Genomic DNA, 20,047 nt, shown 5'->3' on the forward strand with positions numbered 1-20,047 from the left:
GGTATGTGCTACAGAAATGTCATATTTTTTTTCTAGACAGCTCGTTACCTCAAAAATGCTTCTGTGGCAGCTTTAGGCACATTCTTCGAGAAAAAGAACGCAATAACTAACCAGCTAACAACATACAATTAACATGATTCATGCCATTCACACTGGAAATCAGTGAGTTTTTATTCCAGAGATGGCATTTATAGCTTTTACTCGTGATCCCTGTCTCTCAGCTAACATTTTTAGGGTACTGTGTGACTGGGACAGATGAACTGCTCACAGACAGATGTCAAATGCCCCATAAAGATAAGAAAATTATGTCTATAATATACCTTAAATTACCTTCCAGGGAGTCAAAGCAATATAGTAGCTGTACAACTAGCCCACATTTTCAAAGTTGCATTAACAAAACCAGAGTGCAGCCAGACCTTTTTGGACCAACACGATTCAGCTCACAAACTCAGACATCTCTAAACTGCAAAACAATTTTTATGACTAGCAGACGTACAGGAACAACTCTTCCCTTAGCACAGTGCTTATTGCTCTTCACTACTACATTCCAGTGTGATGTGCTTAGAAGTTAGGTACAAATTTTACACATGTATAGTTATTTACGTTATTATATCTATTTCTTTAACGTGACCTTGCATACATGTATGTATCATCAATAATTGCAATTAATACTACAGTAAAACCAGCTTTATGTGGCTTATTCATTCAGTTCTTCTACACTGAGAATGACTTCAGAAAAACTCAGAAAACTGAATTGAATGTGCTATATACAAACTGCATGTACCACATCTTGCATAGTTAAAAACCTCGTATTAAATTTTGTATAAAGGTAAAACCCCATACCCTCCATGAAATCTGCGATGTGGCTTTTCCAAAGTCAGTGGCTACTGTTTGTCCCTTCACTATATGCAAGAGCTGAAGTTCTACGTTTCATGAAAGCCTGAATCCACTTTGGATGTATCAATTTCCAAGCTAGTAACAGAAATGTCATACCTGTCCATAACTGAATTAATTAGAGGTTTTATGATATGCCAGTGGATATCCAATTACATGAGTTTAAAAAAGGTCATGAATTAATTTTCCTGAAGAGATCAGGCTGAGTGAAGCCAAACAAGTTTTTTGCCACCTTCATAGCCTTGAGAAATGAGACAGTAATTTGTGGACCAAGTTCATTAGCTACAGCAACATTGGTGTATGGGTAATTGCTGAGGTCCAATATAATTGCCCAGCCAAAGGCCAATGTGAATAAATGACAGATCACAAAACCTGGGGACCCTGAATCTCAGCAACAGACAACCTGATGCAGACCATGACTTGCTGGAAACTACAGGATTCTAATTTCATCTTCCCCAGGGTGGTACACAAGTGCCCCATATGTGGAGTATTGATATTGCTCACATGTAAGAGAGACGGATTATTATAAATATTAAGCTGAAAACTGACATGCTGAACTCCACTTCCAAATTCAACACCTTTGAGTGTTCAGATCAATATATTTGTCCAGATACGCTCAACTAGCATGTTAGTGCTTCAGTCTATGCTACACGTAAGAAAAAGAAATGAGTTTCCTCATTTCGAATGGGCTAGTAGGTTTTACAGGTATCTTATGTACAAAAAAATATTGTTAAAATATATTTAAGATATCCATTCTTGACTAGAACTAAGCCTGAAACAAAGAAAAACCTCATTACTCAGTACCCACATAGTTGGGAGAGAAAATTTGCTTTCACAGTACATTCCAGTATCTTGAAATTTTAATACAGTGATTACAAAGAACACAACTAACAGTATGTTCATTACTTGCAAATTAGTGTAAGCAAGTTTCATTGTAGAAACCTTTGAAATGGCGTTCTCACTTGGTTGTTTACTTCATGCAGTACGCCTATGAACTCAGAAATACTACAGACCAGAGAAAAAAATTCAATTGTGATGCCTAATTCAAGAAACTGGACTTGATCTCCAATATAGAAACACAGGTCTTCATGTTGTATGAAAAATCAGATTCCCTTAAAACATTTTTGGACTATGTACTACACAGTATTAAAAAAACATTATGTAGTGCATCCAAAAAAAATATCAGGCCAGTTCTTACATTTCAGATTCATGATACCTGTAGATGATGCTCTATAGCATGCAGATCACTACTCAAGACAGTAACATGGAAAGTATCAGTGTCTTTTGTCAAATATTAAAACCTAATGAAACAGCCATTAACCCACATATTTTGACTACTAATATATATATTAACCGAAGACCTCACATTTCTATGGAATAAGAAGTATTGCAACTTTTCCATTATTAAAAGGGCAATTGCAGATGGCTTCTGCAATTGCATAAGCATGCAAGTACATTCACCATTTTAATTGGACTAGTTTGTTTACACAACAGCATATTAGACCAAAAAATAGTCGTCAATGAAACTTCTGTAACTTTAATTTCTTCACTGAAAATGGAAAATACACCTTCCTCAACACAGTAGAGGATTTCACCAATTGGGAAAGGTCTAAAGGAAACAATTAACATCACTACCATTTTTGGAAAATGCGAGCGTTGCCTTACAAAGAAGTTAGAAATAGTAAAGAAACCGCTTGTTAACCATTGTAATTTGCACAATGGTGTTCTTAATTACAAGTACTCCCACTGGATCATATGCCCCAGAAAAGATCAAAGTCAGTTTAAGTAATATTCTTGTTGCGTTGGAAATGTAGACATGCAAGTCTTATTATCATCACCTCTTCAAAAAATTTGCTTTCTCTCCCCACTTACATTTCCTGTCAGCCACTTAGAAATAATGTTTCCGCCAAAAAAAACCAAAAAAACATTAAAAGGAAATCATATTGGCCACAAACATATAAAACAATGAGAAGAGTGTCAATTAAGAGTTGTCTAGCCTTTCATAGTGGCTACTTATTTTGAGACATTTAAACTCAGAAAGAGTATTTCCTGAACATACTCACCATTTGCTCCTGTCTACTACAACAGCTGCATGCCGAGTGAAATACTTGACAGACTTTTATGGAAACAGAGTAAAATAAGTTACTCTGTGTATACTTCATAAGGGAAGCAGAAAGATCTAAACAGATTCAGTCAAACATTCCAGGGAGTAGTCTGAGGTTCCAAGCTCTCTCTCTCTCTAATCCATTTCCATTGTGGAAATGGTGCTGGACTGATCAGGTTTAAAAAATATACACCTTCTGTAAGACATACTGATTCTTATTTTGTAGTTTCATGTTCTTCTGGTGAGTCTTTGAAGTTTGAAAGCCTTACAGCATCAACCATGACCATTTCTGCAAGTTAACTTTTTCCATTTCATAACCCAAATATCAGCACCAAAATTTGAATAACATCTACTGTTTTGGGATGCAAAAGATATCTACTGATTAGTCAAATGCAATACAGAAAAATTTGGGTCAGCAGCCACTATAGTCATTAACTTCTACAGCAGAAGTCTGAGTGATCCTTTCTCTCCTTATTGGACAGTGGACAGAAATAGAAGCTTTGCTTTTTGTTTTAAGGCTGAATGTCATCAGATATAAATTCTTTTAATGCTGTTTCAATTAAATCAACATCCAGACTACTGAGTTTAGAAAGAAATTTTCTGTGAGCAAAAAGAAGGGGACATAACATCCAAATACATAAGTACTTACTTCGAATTTGTCTCTTAATTTCCTTTGAAGAATCTAACCAGTTCTGAAAAAAATAACAAACATTTAAAATAATTTCACAGAGAAAATGAAGTAATTTCATACACTACAAAGTTCGTATTGTTTAGACTTCTGTTCTACTTTAAAATTTCCCAGAAAATTCTAAAATTCAACCTGTGATTTGCTAGCAAGTCTCCCCATCTATGCACATAAGTGATACTGTATGATGCCACTGCCTTCATGGCTTATTTTATTGCTTTAGACTATTTATGCCCTGTAATTTTGGAAATTGGATAGTCTTTGCTAGCACATTACATTTGACATATACAATTGTCTCTCTCCTTTTATTGGCATAAGCAGACTTCATGAACAACTACATAATCTCTACATGTCAGCGCTTACATACTCAGAGAGTCATTTAATATGAGATTTCTCTTAATCTCTAGAGATCTACTATTCCTGTTGTCTTAAATTATATACATTTTAGCTCTGATAACATTCAAAGGTGCTTGGAAAAAAATAATCAAGTTTCATGTTTTTTTTTTCTAAGCTTCCCCACAGCAAAGTTCTCTATTAACTTGTATGATATTAATGCTGATACACAAGGTTCAAAACTATAAGCTTTGCTCTATTTTAGGCAATGCAAATTAAGAAAATTTTCCATATAGCATATAGTATTTTGTACTACCTATTAAGGTGGTTATAACATTTCAATTACTATTGTTACTTATGCAGACCTTTTTTTGTGATTGATCCAAAAACATAACTTTGAAATTTGAGAATGAGAAATCAGTAACATGCATTTATCTGTAATTCAAACAATCCTGTTCACAAATTTTACCCATAGACATTACAAAATAGATCAAGTAAGAGACTAGAAATATAAGCCTTTTAACTGCAGTTACTGAACATTTATTTTACACAGCATTTGAATGTTTATTTCCCATAGACAGACACAAACATACATGAACAAATACATGCACACATATGCACACACAGCCAGTCTGTCAGCCAAACTGAGTATGCTTCATTAGCAGAAGTGTGCAAAGTAGTGAGGAGCTAGCAACTAACTTGCAAGGTCAAGGTCAACATTTGCATTTCAACAGTCCACTGCAGGTAACAGCGGCCTCAAGGTCAGCAGGGACCTCAGTGCCAGCACAAACGTTGCTAAGGATGCATCTCTGTCAATGTTTCTTGCCTAACCTAGCCAAGTACCAGGTATTGAGTACACTGTGACTCACCTTTCAGTCTGTGATGCCAAACTGTAGACACCAATAATTGTTTTCCACAACCATATAAAAATCAGTCTACTGCACACTTTCCAACTCAAAATAAGTCCATTTCAGGAACACAGTGTGCTATACCACACTTTTATAGGTCTATATGCATTAGGAGAATGTGATACACATGATATTCTTACACTGCAGCAAATCCTTACTTACTGTTTATCTCAGCTGGTAAAGGACATGGCTTCTGTGAACATGACCCAAAATACTAAGATTGTTGTTGTAAATAACCTTAATCTAGTTTTGTCATTAATGCAGAACGTCTGCATTAGACAAATACTCTTTAAAAAATAAATGCAAAAACCAAAACACTATCATTTGTTATAGGTGTAATTAATTAAAACACATGGATAATTCCACATTTCTTGCTTTAAAAAGCCTGCAACCTCTACATCTCATAACTGTTATAACGATTCCAGAGATACACAGTCCATAATATTGTTATAAAGGAAGAGACAACATTCCTTCAAAAATATCTGGACAAAATTCATTTTGCTTAAATCAGAAAAAATACTACCTGCTGGAAGAACCTTGACAAGGACAGGCCTCGAAAGACATGAAGTCTTCAAAGATTTTAGCGGAGACCCATTTCAGCTACAGTTATCATCCTGGTTTTCAGTTTTGGTATTAACTCCATTCCCAACGATACAAAGCCATATTCTTCTGATTACCGTATTCTTCTGATTACAAAGGTAACTAAAACTACCTTAAACTCTTAAATTTTAGACTAAGGGTAGTATAAAGTAACAAATAGTTATGTAGTGTGACAATTACAGCAGAAAACTAGGAAGCATGAGTATGTTATTTTCAGTGCTTTATCTTTTACCTCTACTTTTACAAAGTGGAAGAAAACATACAAAACAGAATATGCTGCAAAATGAGAATAAACTTTTTTTAAAAAAGAAATTCATTTCTTTAAATGAAACTATTTTCAATACAGTTCATTTTCTGATTTTCCAAACCTGCAGTAGGCTTATTGGAAGCAGATTTCATCATCAACTTTCATTACTGTTCTATCAAATAAAATCAGATGTTTGTATTCCATGTTATATGTGTAATTACTTTTTTTTTTTTGGGGGGGGGGAGGGGTGTTGTTTTGCATCTGTGCCTTTTGTTACAAGTAAAACAAACACTATTGAAGAATCTACCCTGAAATAGACCTCAGCACAGAATAGGCAGGTCTGTCTTTCAACACAAAAGGCAAAGTGTATGCACACTACGTTGCTCCAGTAGGCAAAAATCTATTTGTTTAATTTATGAATGGTAAGGTTATAGATAAGACAAAGTAATGAATTGTCAAAGAACAACAAAACGTTCTCTACCAGCACAAAAGTATTTTGTACAAATCCAGAAAAGCAGCATTTCCAGCTGGTGCCCAGAACATAAGAGCACAAGCTTTCTAACACTTTTGCAGACCAATTACAGCATGAATGGAGCATTCATGAACTTTTGAGGGTGTAATGCAATAAAATCACTAAACTTTAAGCAAATAAATATAACTAAAGCCACAAAAAAAAAAATCATTAACTTTACCTAAATAGCTTTAAAACGTCTATGAAAGCTAACAAAAATTGGTCTGATATGAAAACATAACATCTCTCCCAGCTGCACAGAACACCCATAGAGAAAACTTAATGGGACTCCTCCTCCAATGGTACCCCAATGGTGCATTAGGGAGCAGCTCTAATTCAAAAGAGTGCCTGGCATTGAGTTTCCACACCCCACAGCTGCTCTCTAGCTCAACAGCTGGCTCCTAAATGAGTGGCTGTGATGACTGCATAAGAATGAGAAAACACAGATCATTCAGCATTTAGTACTGACTGGGATGGAGGTCAGATTTGTTGCATTTTAATCTCAAGGGGCAATAGTTATAACTGGAAAAAAAGTATCAGAAATAACTGGTACCAAGACAAAAAAAGAATTCAGACTTGATCTTTATACAGAGAGGTGAACAAAAGAGAAGGCCAGCCCCTAAAACTAGCAAAAGCTCTAAGTCTCTAGGCGTTCTGTGGCAGATACCACTGAACACAACTGATCAGCATCCTCATCCGTTAATTAAATCAATACGTGAGATGTTATATGTTTTTTTCTTTCTTAGAAAAGAATGAAAGGAAGTTGAGATGTATGTGAAAGTGCTAAGACAGAGGCACAGGATCTATTAAAAAGACATCACAAATGTTTAACATTCTACAAACAATATAAAAGGTCTTCATCCATGTATTAAAAAGGTCCCTTTACTAACAAAAATACATGCATCTATCTTACTGATCCCATTCTGTGTAGCTATACAATTTCATATTTACAAGCATGAAAGAAATGGCAGTTGGTTGTTGGGGGGCATAACTCTCTCATGCTGAAGCCCAGGCTTTCAAAGTCTTTTTTGGAAACCTGGGTATTCCCGCTCATCTGGCAACTACAACTTAGAGCTGCAGCAGAGCCTCACATCCACACCAGTTACACATCAGGAGATGAAATAGGCCACCTAAGCCATACTTTGACTTCTGGGAGTCTCAATTGCCTAAAGGCACTACAACAAATGACATTCCTAAATGTGGTACTTCAGCCTGGGATCTTCAAGAGTGTCTTGCTGAATATATTGCTGTAGATTTTATTATGTAAGAAAGAGTTATAACTATGCAGTCTCTAACAGCGAGATCATCATCTGCCTCTACTTTATACTTTTTCTACCTTTTTTTGGTCAATTTGTGATTTTAGTATTCCTCTAACACTGTAACTCAGTAGAGTTTAATGTACTCACAGTCAGAAACAAAGCAAACTTCCACAGCTTTAGCAAAGCCGTATAAAATATGATTTGATAACCTATTCAATTTTAAATTTATCAGAAAATTTGTACTTACATTCTATTTAATCAGAGGAAAACAAAACTGGTTACAGATGGTACCCATTTAAATACCGAGATTAAAAAACAATGCAAAATTGATCCGTATCTCAAATATGAACTCCAAGAATTGCCTACCTATTAAAGAGTTCCAGAAAACTCAAACTAGGACCACTAGGACTTTTTTCTTTTAATTTTTTTTTTGGCTTTAAGTCATTACACAACCTTGTGTCTTCCTTAGCCTTTTGCACATCACAAATTCCCCTATCTCTAATCTAGTGATCACAAAACGCTAACTGTTGAGGAAAGAAAGCAAAACCAAACAATCAGTACTTTTAGAAGTGTCAGTTAAAACAACAGTAAAGAATACAACAGTCATCATCTTGCACACGTACCTAAGTTTGTAAAATATAGGCCAATTGTACAAGACAAGCACTGCTCTAATAACTTTGAAAATCAAATTAAAATGAAAAGCTTACAAATGAACAGCAACAGGTAAAACAGACAATCCCTGTTGAACAAGCATCAAATGCTGTAGATTCAAAGAACAATTAGAAAACAAACTCAAATTGGGAAATTTAGGTAAAGTACCTCCTTTTGCCGGTCCAAAACTGAATGTTCTTTCCTTTTCCCTCTCAGACTTTGAAAGACATCTGAGTGAGTAATCCAGGGAATACAGTAGTTCGACTCTGCTCAATATCTGTTTGCAAACTAAGTGCCTAAAGATCACCTAGAGTTCTTTCACCAACTGAAGATCTTTCTAAGAAATCCACTGGTTGACCAGAGTTTTTAAGGAAGCCAGAACGAGCTTAAATATTTCAGTAACTGTCCCTACCAAATTTCTGTGGTTCACTGAAAGGTTAGCTAATTTGGACAACTAACTTCACATCATTCTTGGTGTGCCTTAAACTTCATATGGTAGCTACGATATAGGCAGGTATCACTGATAAATGGAAATATATACACAAACCCTCATATATATAGAAAAAATGGCTCTTTTAAAGGTATGACACTGGGTTCCTCCATTCACATGACTGAGGAATACCAAGAAGTCTGTTAGTCAAACTAGAGGTGCATTAGAAAAAAAAATTGACATACTCTGCACCAATCCAAACTTTCCTGCTCTATTTGAAAAAGCCGAAGGCTCCCCAATTCCACGACTTAAGATCTATTCAAATGTGCTGTTTCCTGGTATAATTCAAGGATCCCGCATCTGTTATTAGATATCTCCTTTCTTGTCAGTGAGGAGACTGTCCTGTGTTTTACTGCGTGTGTACACCCATGTATTGCCAAGAATACTAAGTAGCACAAATACAGGGACTGTAAATGACAACAAAAAATAATAGATTATGGTATTACTCAGAGGATCAACTTGGATGCTCTTCCTTGTTACAATGAAGATGGTCCAATTTCTATAAATGCTTTATAAATCACAAACAAAAATACAATATTCAAGTAAAAACACATCAAGCCCTTTTTACGCATGGAAATCTTTAACCCAGAGGAATCAAGTATTTTGCTCTTTGCTTCACAAAAGGTCTCCAGCAAAGCAAAAGTCTAGAAAACAACTGTATTTGAATAGAAGTTGTCAAAAAGTCAAATTTATTCCGATTACTAAATTAGACTTCATTTCAAATGCAAAAGTGGAATAAGAAAACATGAAAAAAAGCAAGAATGTCTCCACTAAGTATAATGCATATATACAGTGAGTATATAGTATATATACTCATGTAATGATGCTTTCTGCCACAAAAAAAGATTGAGATTAAAATCAAAAGAATTACATTTTTTCCATTTCAATTTGCAGTTATTAGTTTGTTCTTTATGATAGAAAAGATCATAAAGGTTTATCTTTAGTTATCAGACAGTGAAAACTAGTCCATAACTAGCCACAAACATTCAGATGCTGGGAGAAGCTAATTGGCTCTTAGTAATTAGTAGAATGAATACCAACAGCTGATTTAAATTTTTTTCCTCAACTCAACAATCTAAATGTGCTCACCACATACAAACAAACGTAAAAGATGACAGAAAATATGCTACCAAAAGGTATTGAAGAGATCTTATTTGAATGTAGTTATACCAAAACACCTCTTCATTACTAAAGCTAGCATCCAATGCTGGCGAGAGGCTAGCCCCAGTCTCATCTTTTCAAATGACTTTTTTTTAAACTTAAAATTAACAGGAAAAGAAACAATTAAGGCCTAATAGTTACAGACTTAGGGACAAGATGTCCTTCTTGCTCCTTGTCAAAGCATTATTAAGCACATGTGAGAAAAGACTGAAATTTTTAGAAAGCCAGATTCAAGATAGATTTGTTTGTATTATTTATTATCAGTTTTGTTTGTCTTTGTATTTTTAAAAGGGTTACAAATTAAACTTTGGGGAGTTTGGCAGGTTGTTAAGGGAATGATATTAAAGTTTCCTATCTTCACTGGCAGGTATGGCATACTATTTTACCATTCCAAAATAAAGCCTAGGAACTATTCAATTTTTTTTTTCCAGAAATGTGTATATTTTAAATATTACACGCTGTGAAGTAATAAATGGAATCTTTGTTAGGTATCTTAACATACACATCAGTATATTGCACATGGTACAAGTTTACAGCAAACTAGAATTGAAGTTTTGTAATGGTTTACTTAAATGTTTGTAAATTTAATAAAATATCCCGCTCTAAACTATTCAAGTCAGTAGCAATGTAGGGGAAAAACAAAAGGTCTAATACAGGCTTACCTTCTGATCTGAATTCTCATAGAACAGCAGCCCGAAGTAGTCCTTTTCCAGTAAATTGAGATGCTCACACACTTTGTCAAACAGTATTTGGCCTTTTGCTCTTTTCTGAAAAAAAGAAAAGTACTATCAGTAAACATTTGATTTTATGAACATATTCCACTGATGAAACAGGCTGCACAACAGGTACTATAATTAGATGGGACTAGTCAGGAAATTTTAAAGTACCAATAAAAAAGATTATAAAGCTGTCAGCTTTCTTATGATACTCTGTTTATCATATTTTCAAGCTATACATATCACAGTTAAAAATAAAGACATTTAAATTATTTTCCAATTCAAAGAAGCTGACTTGCTTGTACAAGAAAAATTCAGTACCATTTTTAACTTAAGTATTGCACACCTTTAATTCCAGCTAAATAGTTCTTAAATTGTTTTTTTATAGGTCTTCAGTTTTACCTAAAGGCCAGGCAGGATGGGGCTTTGAGCAACCTGGTCTACTGGGAAGAGTCCCTGCCTATGGCAGGGGGGTGGGAACTAGCTGGTTTCTAAATGTCCTTTCCAACCCAAACCATTCTATGGCTCTATGAAAACCAAAGCATGTTCTTCAAGAAAAAAAAAAATGAAGCAGACCACTAAAAGCAGGTATCAGGCCAGTAGGAACACCATACAAGCAACAAGCAGAGCACAAATAGGTCTGTCAACATTGCAGAGATTTTGAGGGGCAAGTCAAAGAAACCAAAGTCTTAAATCAAAACCAACTCTTAAAGAAGTTAATTCCTTCAAACAAAAATCTGTTGTAGTCACAAAAAAATTTTTATTTGAGGTTAGTTTTAATATTGTAGTCTACTATTTTATAATAGCAATGAAAGACAAAAGTTTTAGCACACTCCTAAAAAGGCTGCTTTTTGCAGCTCTGAATAATATAGCTTAAGTTGCAATTAGCCCTGAAGTTCTATCTTTTCTTCCCACACCAGTGACTGAGAATGTAAACATGGTTATCCTGTGTCTTCCTATCGCTGGTAATGAAAAACAGGCCTATGTCTTGTTTCTGTGTGCCAGATTTTAGGGAAAAATTGTACTGGAGATGGCTGCTGACAAGAGGCAAAACGTTTTAGAGCAATTGGCTTGCAATACATAACCAGGGGTGGGGAACATCAGAATTTCTTTCCACAGTTAAAATACAGCCTGTTGGTGGAACATTTGAACATGAACAGCATGCAGTCTCGCCTTTTGAACCAAGCCCTACATGACTGTTCTGCTATTTGTGGCATTTACCAGCGAGGCCACAACATGGCATTTTCCGAGGCCTGGCAGCTCAGAGGAATTTCTGCATTTGCTTATCCCACAGATTTCAGTAGATGCCATACACTACTGCAATTCCAAAGAAACGCCATCGACTGCCTCTGAGTAGGCCCTGGCAACACTGCAGTTATTGTGTCCCGCAGACAGAGCTCTCACAAGTGCCTCAAGTGTGCCTCTCACTGCAGCCCCATTGCACTGTACAAAATGTTAAAGCTGGGAGGGGAGGGAAGGGGGAGAAAAGGTATGCACAGAGCAAATAGTGCAGGCATTGTTTTTTTATTCTCCAACAGTCCAAACTTGATCCTTCAAGACTGCATTGTTCAGCAGACGTTACAGTCTTGAGGATCAGAAAACTTTCAAACGACACATTTATAAGATGAGCACAATGAGTTGCCAAAGCATCACAGAGAGTCAATGGAGCTTAGAAGTCCCAGTCACTTGAAAAAGGGAGCTGGGAATCTTAAGTCGGTACTCTCACAGGTTTTACTCTTCAGAAATACAGGTAACTCCTTCCCCTAGCAGTTTGAAGTAACCATTTTTCTCAACAGCCGCCCCTTCAGCTTAGTAGAAGTCAGTGTGGTGGGTTGAGCTCCCAGCAGGCCGGGTGCCCCCAGGCCACTCTCACACTCCCCCTCCTCAGCAAGATGGGAGGATCAGTGCCGAGGCAGCCAGCCCTGAAAGGCCGTACTAATTAATGTCCGACCTCCACACAAGGCTCGTCTCTCCTTTGGCTTTGAGACGACTTCACCTGTAAACATTACTTTTAGTAGCGTCTCTTGAATCTGGACCAAAGTTTTCAAAATGTGTGAAATTTTATGTCACCCCTGTATTTCTTTTTCTAAGTAAAAAAAGTTCATACTTCAAGTGGATCACTTAAGTTTATCCAAACACTAGTCTGCACATCTGAACAGTCAAAAAATAAAGATTTGCAAATAAAAGCCCAACTATAATTAAACATCTGATCCATATCAACTTCAATCATATTTTTCTTAATTCAGGGTTAAAAAATGATCTTAACTGTACATTAAACAAACACAATTTTATTTTGTATAAGCAAACTAAGTAACCATAGGACCCTTCCGTCATCTCCAATATATTTCAGTTGCTCATACGTGCATAAAATGTGGTCAGTGCTGGCATCCTTTAAATGCCTTTTGTTATAAATATTTAATTAGACCACTGACTGAATGCAGTAAACAAACCCAACGTGATCTACATTTGCTTCTAACTAGCAGTTATTATACAGTTAGCATTTTTTTTTTTAAGTGGAAATGTTATCCTCTACTAAAACCAAGATCACATTTACAGAAGAAAATCTGAACAAGCCTTTATCACAGATCCCAAATATAACAGAGAAGTTTCCTTACAACTATCTAAGAAACCACAGAAAAAGAAAAGCTTCAAAAATAGCTTCCTCCTCAAAGCAAGAGGAACACATAGACCACTCTAAGAGAATGGGAACTTGCACCTGCTCTCATAGATGTCAGTTATCAGGAAAGGAGTTCATCAGAATTACGTAATCTGCACTATGCTAAAAATAAAAAAATAATAAAAATAAATAATTTGCATCTTAGAAATTCATTTTGAGCATTTCACTCAAGCTATTAAACTGACGTTACTTCCCACAAATATTACACTATTGAATCATGAACCTGTGATGGTGAATGTTTGTCATTTCAAGTACAATGATTCAGTGATTTAGAACTTTTGACAAAGACAAAAGACATCTTTAGACTAGACATCTTTCATCCCCACATGCTTTCACAAGTCTGTCCCACTTACATGTTGCCATTCCTGTGAGTGAACTTAATTCACTTGAAAGAAAGCCATAAAAAGTAACTGAAAGTTACTAGGAGTTCACAACCTGTGAAAGTTGTTTTAATTCATGTTCCTCCAAAACTACTCAAACAACAGTTTTTCCCTTTCTTCCTCTCTAGTCATTTACAGATTTCTGTGAAGAATCTGAGAACGCATGGAAACCATCCTTAAAAGCTACGATAGTTTTAAGGTTAAAATAAATTGAATAAATTGTTAATGTTCTCTACACATGCACGTACCGTGTAGACAACTCGTTTTTAGTTAAATACTTCCACAGAATATTATTCCCTTATTTATCACATTCCCTTATTTATCTCTAAGAAATTTATGTGATAAGTAGCTTTGGACATTTTTACTTTCAAGTTATGGGACACAGAAAACCAACCTATTTTGTTATCATGGAACCCAACAAGCAATTTCATGTGCTTTAGACTAAAAGTTAAAGGACTTAAATATAACGTTTCAACGGAGGTTATTTTGCTTCCTTATGGAACTTTCCTAGTTCCCCAAAATTAAGCAAGTTTGAAGAGTGGCTGGTATCAATGTTTGTAACACTAGAACACTAGTCCCACTTACAGTTTTTAACTTCTCAGAACAAATACCAGAGACACTGGCATTAGAATTAACTACTGTTCAGTTTTGGCAAAATCAAAGACCACAAAGCACCACAAGAGTAAGAATATCGAGTTTAAAAGAACTGAGGAATAGATTTCACTTGCTACAAAGCTTAGCTTCACTACACCAACTTTTCTGGTGGACAGCAACCTTAAAGGTTGCCAGAACTGGTGTTCAGACAAGAAAATTTCTAGAAGCTATACTAAAGAAACAGGCTATAAACCAGGTATTTCCAATTTGCATCTACAAAAGCAGAATAATAAAAGAATATAGAAAAAAATTGAAGGAAAGTGTCACCAAAGAAGCTGAAATATCTGCTTAAGAAGTTCTTTATAAAAAGAATTATTGACTTAACTAAGTTCAGACTGGCAAGTTGACACCAGTCAGAAGATCTACTAAGGCAAAATAAAGAGTTCTAAGGGCAAAAGAACAAAGATAATTCTCAAAGGTGATAAATTAATTTACAAAGTAAGCCTCAATAAAAGAAATATCTGAGATGTGCTTTATGTTAGAAGCCAAACATCTACCATGTCAGGTATGCCCTGGGCAATGGGAAAGACATGCAAAAACAAGCCAAAAGAGAGAACTCCCTAGTCAAACACTAGGCAGCTGCAAAAAAAAAAAAACAAACTTACAGCAATTATCAATACCCAAAGCATACAAAGTGGCAAAGAAACATGAAGGGTACAAATGTATGTGTATTCCAAGAGCAACATTTTGTGATTAATTCTGAACTATGATATAACAGAATCAAATTATACAGTCATTTGCAAAGATGTCTCTATCATAGTAAAAATGTGCTGATTTGCTGTAAGTGAACAATTCCCTCCATCCCTCTCCATAAGCAATTTCAAATATAAGTTAGCTTTAACACCACTGAGGCAGCTAACATTTTCTAACAGAGCACCTCCTATCAGTTTCTGTTCTGTGGTACTCACCAGCAAATGACAACACGTTTGAAAGATGACATACAGAAATTAGCTTTCGGAAGCATTTAAACGCAGAAAGAGAAGTCATTAGGATTTTGTTTACTCAGAAATCTCTCTCAATGCATTCTGCATGTCACATAAATACACATTATACAGAAATAACATTTCTGCAGCATATAATTAAATCTTCCACGCATAAAACAATTTAAGAAGCATTTGGAGAAAGTGACAGATGTGTCAGTCTCAACCACTCAGTGTTAAATACTTCAATACTGGACATAATCTTTGAAGGAAGATCTCTGCAATTTGCCATTACTTATGGGTTATAATCGAGCAAGTTGAAATAAGTAACACCAGCCACTATAAGAACTGTAAGTTAATAGAGGAAATAAAGGCATCTCATATAGCATGTTATGCAGCTAATCATGACAGATAACTATGCAACAGGCTGAAAACAAAACTTCTTAAGAGTTCCTGGGCTTCTTCCCTATTCTCTCCAAATGATGGCATCACAAAACTCTAAGAAAACTCTTAAGGGATGCAGATTCCAGAGACAGAACTTCCAAGTCTCTAGCACCACAAAAAGAGGATTTGAGTTCTTTTATCCATAACCCAGACCTGGAGTAGATGAATTTATTTCCCACTCATCCCCACATATCACATCTAATACGTGCACTCTTTGGAGTCCCCTTGTTTTCACTTCTGAATTTACCAAGTTCATAGAGAAGGATGGAACCCAAGTACATGTATAGAATAACAGAAGTAAGAAGGCTACATGGAAATCAAAGCCATAGATCTGGCAAAATGCATAGACTTTGAATTGGAAAGCATATTTCTTCAAACAGTGTGAGTAATAGCTATTGTCTATGTGGAAAAAAAAGAGAAGGTCTGGACTTTTTTCTTGCAAAGAGAACAAACTGAAAATTCAACCTTGCTTTTTCTCCCATAGGAGGTCACAGAACAAGCAATAGTATTCATTTAGCTGAGAACACAGCTTTTCCTTAGACAATATTTACACATAAATGATCCCTTTCACTTTTCTCATCCTTCCAGAAGGAATTATCACTTGTATATGTATACAAGTAATCACTTGTATACATATATTTTTTATATGTATATAAAAGCTATGTTGTTTTTCCATTCAAATACACCGGAAAAAAACTATAAAGGGACAAACTATTCAATGGGAGATGACAGAGCTTTTAAAAAGAATTGTTAACTCGACATACTGTGATACAAACCCGTACGGTTCCTGAGTCTTTTCCCACCAAGGGCCCTAATGTTTTTGGCTTTTGCCATAGCACAATTAGAGAACTTGGGCGGAGGAGAAGGACCACCTCTTTTGAGCCAAATTCTTCCTGCTGCAGTCCAGGAACCTGTCAGTGCCCCTTCCCCTTCCCTTGTCCACTAGGACCCCATGGCTCTCTCTCTCTCTGCAGAGCTGCTTTCCAGCCAGTCAGCCCATAGGGTTATTCCTCCCAGGTGTAGGACTCTGCATTTCCTGTACTGAGATCCTTCTTTGCCCAGTCCTAGAGACTGTCCAGGTCCCTCTGAGCAGCAGCACAGCCCCTCTGATACATCAGCCTCTCCTCCCAGTTATATCACCAACTACAAGCTAGCTTAAGCCCGATTGTTAATTGTCATACTATCAATGCACTTATAAAGAGATGTCAATTATAAAAAGACAGGTTTCTGACTGTGAAACAAAAGTAGTGAAAGCAAAGTACTTTTCCAGTTTTATTTCCTTTTTAGCAAGTAAAAATATTTGTAGAAGCATCTCTAACAATAAAATATAATTAAGTTTGTGTACAGTACAGAGCAAGAACTAGAAGAAGCATAAGGAATGTCCTAACCCTGAAAATCACCCTGAAATTTGATTTAATAAAGAAACAATAAACAGAAACTGAGCTTTGCAATTTGTATTTAGAGCAGAGGGTTTTTTAGTTGCTTTTTTAGTCTTGTACGATTATACACTGTTACTTTGTAAAGCAGAAATGAACCATCATCATTCACTCAAACACAAAACATTAAAGGAAGACTAAAGAAAAGATCCGTACCAGAAACTCATCTAATAAGATCTACTGCAGAGAGTGGAAATTGAAGTTTCAGTTATCAGTTGAAACAGTTTTCTGAGAATTTTAATATTTTGTACAGTAGTCAAGTATAAAAGCTACTTGTATTTAAGAAAAATATTTTGTAAAATTGCAGTCAGCAGCCCTCATGTCCTAGAAACATGATTCAAATGAATATATAAACCAGGTTGTTCCGATTCCACTTCATCACTCCCCCCACCCTCCTTGATTTTTACTTTTGTTCTTATAGCAAAGGTTTATTACAATAATTAGGAAACAAGATTAAGATTAATCTGCAGATTAATATTTTTCAGTTGTGAAAGTGAATTAGAAAGTGATTAGAAATCTTGTTTACCATTTAAAATGTATCGTGATGGACGTCATCGCATTATGCATTGTCTCATTTTTGGCTGGTGAAAAAGCCCAGGCCGATGCAATTCATAGTCTTCAATTAATACAGAGATACCATTCAGATTTAAACAGACTTAAACATCCTGGCTTCAGTGGAAGCAAAAGAAGTACTCTGCAGTTATTACACCATCTGTGTCAATTTCCTATATTTACTTTTAGAAATCTGTTGAAAAAATATAATATATATACACACACACTCACACCCCATCTGCCTCTAAATACAAACATATGTATAAACATTTTTCAAGAGCTTTTAGAGACAGAATTCCTTCAACTTCAGAACATTGGTATGCAAAACCCTACACAATTTGTTCTGGAGAACAATTATTCTGTAGAGTATTTTTCATGTTCGTGTTTTGTTTATTGTGATAAAACCTTTTCTTCTGCTGACACAGCTCAAAAAGCATGTAGACAACTAACATCAAGGATGCCTTCACTATTGCTTTTCCACAGCTGGACTTAGCTTATGGTGAAGTGGTGTACATTTGAGACCATCAGGTAGAGATCCCTGGACAGCTGAAATATTGTACTTGAAGAAAATACGCTGAAACTGTTTGGTTTTAACATCAGGAATAGGACTTATTTGACAAATGAAGGCTCCAGTAAGTTTGCACCGCTACCAACTATAAAATACACTCTTTAAAAATCCCAGCAAACTACAGCCAAGTATTCCCAGGGAGTATTTCATATTGTCAAACAATGAATAAGCAATTCTGTGCTACCTGAATATACATTTGAAGAAATAAAGATATACTAAGAAATGAAATAAAACTTAAGTCATCATGACATTTCTGAAAGTCTTAAAAATAGATTTATTCATATTTGATTTCTAACAGGGTTTTAAAAATTGTTTCCTTGTCCTATCAAAATAAAGAACAGGCAATAAGACATGCTTCTCCATGTTCTCAACATTCAGCTTTAGAAATAATATCCAGAAACTTTATGCAGTATCTGCTCAAACTACATTTCTATGCTATTCTGAAAATCAGTTTTGATAACAGTATAATCTCATGAATTTCCATAAACAATCTCACTATTAATTCTTCAGAGATCCCACCGATCCTAGCCTTCTGCACCCTGCAGAGATCTTGCAAATTCAGTATATAAGGTAATGTTTTTAATAGCACATTTATAAAAGTCAGAATAAACTGGGCTTCTCTCAGAAGCCTTAAAATTAGAGGTCAGGTGAAGGAGAAGATTGCAGTACCCTCCTAACATTTACTTTTAATTGATCTTTAAGTACCCCTGGATATCATGTTCATCAGTTTAAAGATTATGACAGGAAACTAGAAAAAAGCTTCAATGGGTAAATGAAAGCTAATTTTACAAGCTACTTAATGTTATGTCCTGGAGTAAATACCTCGTTCTTTTACCTTTACTGAGAAGTTGCACAAAGGCATCCTTCAATTTTTGATGATAAAGCTTCCAACAAAGAAGGAATTTCCCCTGCGTCATCCTAACCAGCAGATTTTTGTTTTCCAATTGCACTCGTATAACACATTCATAATTTGCTTTTTTTGTTGTTGTCTGTGTACATAAGACCTTTCATACATAATACTAAACCACTGCAACAGAGCTTTAGGTTGTATTATTATCAATACAAGTGACACTTTCTCATCTAATTTAAGCTACTGGGAGTTGTTTTGGATAACTCAATAGCATGCTGATTTACCAATGCCAACAGGCAGTGAACACCTAGCAAACAGAAGCTGTGGCGTTCTCTTTCCTGTACGGGAAGCAGCCACAAGTCTGCTGAGCAACTCCTACGTAGCGAGGATAGTGCAACACAGCTCAGGCCCACAGTACTACTATAGCAGTACTGCAAGGGAGACACACACTGACACAAAGCAAAAAGCAAGGTAGAGAAATTAGATATAGGCATCTGGACAGGCTGGAGACACCACAGTAAGCAGAATGCAAATTTAAAAACCTCCTTTGAAAGAAGTACGCTAAGTTGACTAAGCATCATCTTGCCTAATACTAGTCCTACTAGAACAAGGACTTGCTCAGACACACAACAGCAGTCAAACACATTAAATTTACTTAGTTTCTTTATATGTTAATTATGGTGGTTTTAATTCATTGGTCCAGGGATAAGCCTGTGACCTATTCGCACAACGCAGGGGTGCACAATACTTTACACCCCAGAGTCAACAAGAGAAACATTTCAGGAGCTACTCATAGAATTACCTGAATAAACCTGCTGATCAGATCTACTTACTACTTCACACAAAAATTCTCAAAATAAAAAACTCAGACCAAAAGGATTCTAGACAAGTACACTGTATCTAACAGAAGACCATGGGAAACTTGAAAATAAAAACACGACACAAGAAATCCCTATATTGTTCCTACATCTCTAGAATCCTCAGCTTTAGGGTTTCCTGAGCCCAAG

The 20,047-nt window shown here is 35.7% G+C and overlaps 1 protein-coding gene across 22 annotated transcripts in view; it reads right to left on the minus strand.

Moving 5' to 3' along the window:
* EPB41L2 (erythrocyte membrane protein band 4.1 like 2) overlaps positions 1-20,047 on the minus strand; it is a 110,524-nt gene that overhangs the window by 40,939 nt on the left and 49,538 nt on the right. For all 22 annotated transcript variants that reach the window (XM_083830677.1, XM_083830675.1, XM_083830676.1 and 19 more), the window contains 2 exons: positions 10,506-10,610; positions 3,648-3,690 (listed from right to left, as the gene is read on the minus strand). In XM_083830677.1, the coding sequence (XP_083686803.1) occupies positions 3,648-3,690; positions 10,506-10,610 (148 nt within the window). The remainder of the gene's footprint in view (positions 1-3,647; positions 3,691-10,505; positions 10,611-20,047) is intronic.

The sequence above is a fragment of the Anser anser genome (assembly GCF_964211835.1).
Source record: "Anser anser genome assembly, chromosome: 3".
Classification (NCBI taxonomy): Eukaryota; Metazoa; Chordata; class Aves; order Anseriformes; family Anatidae; genus Anser; species Anser anser.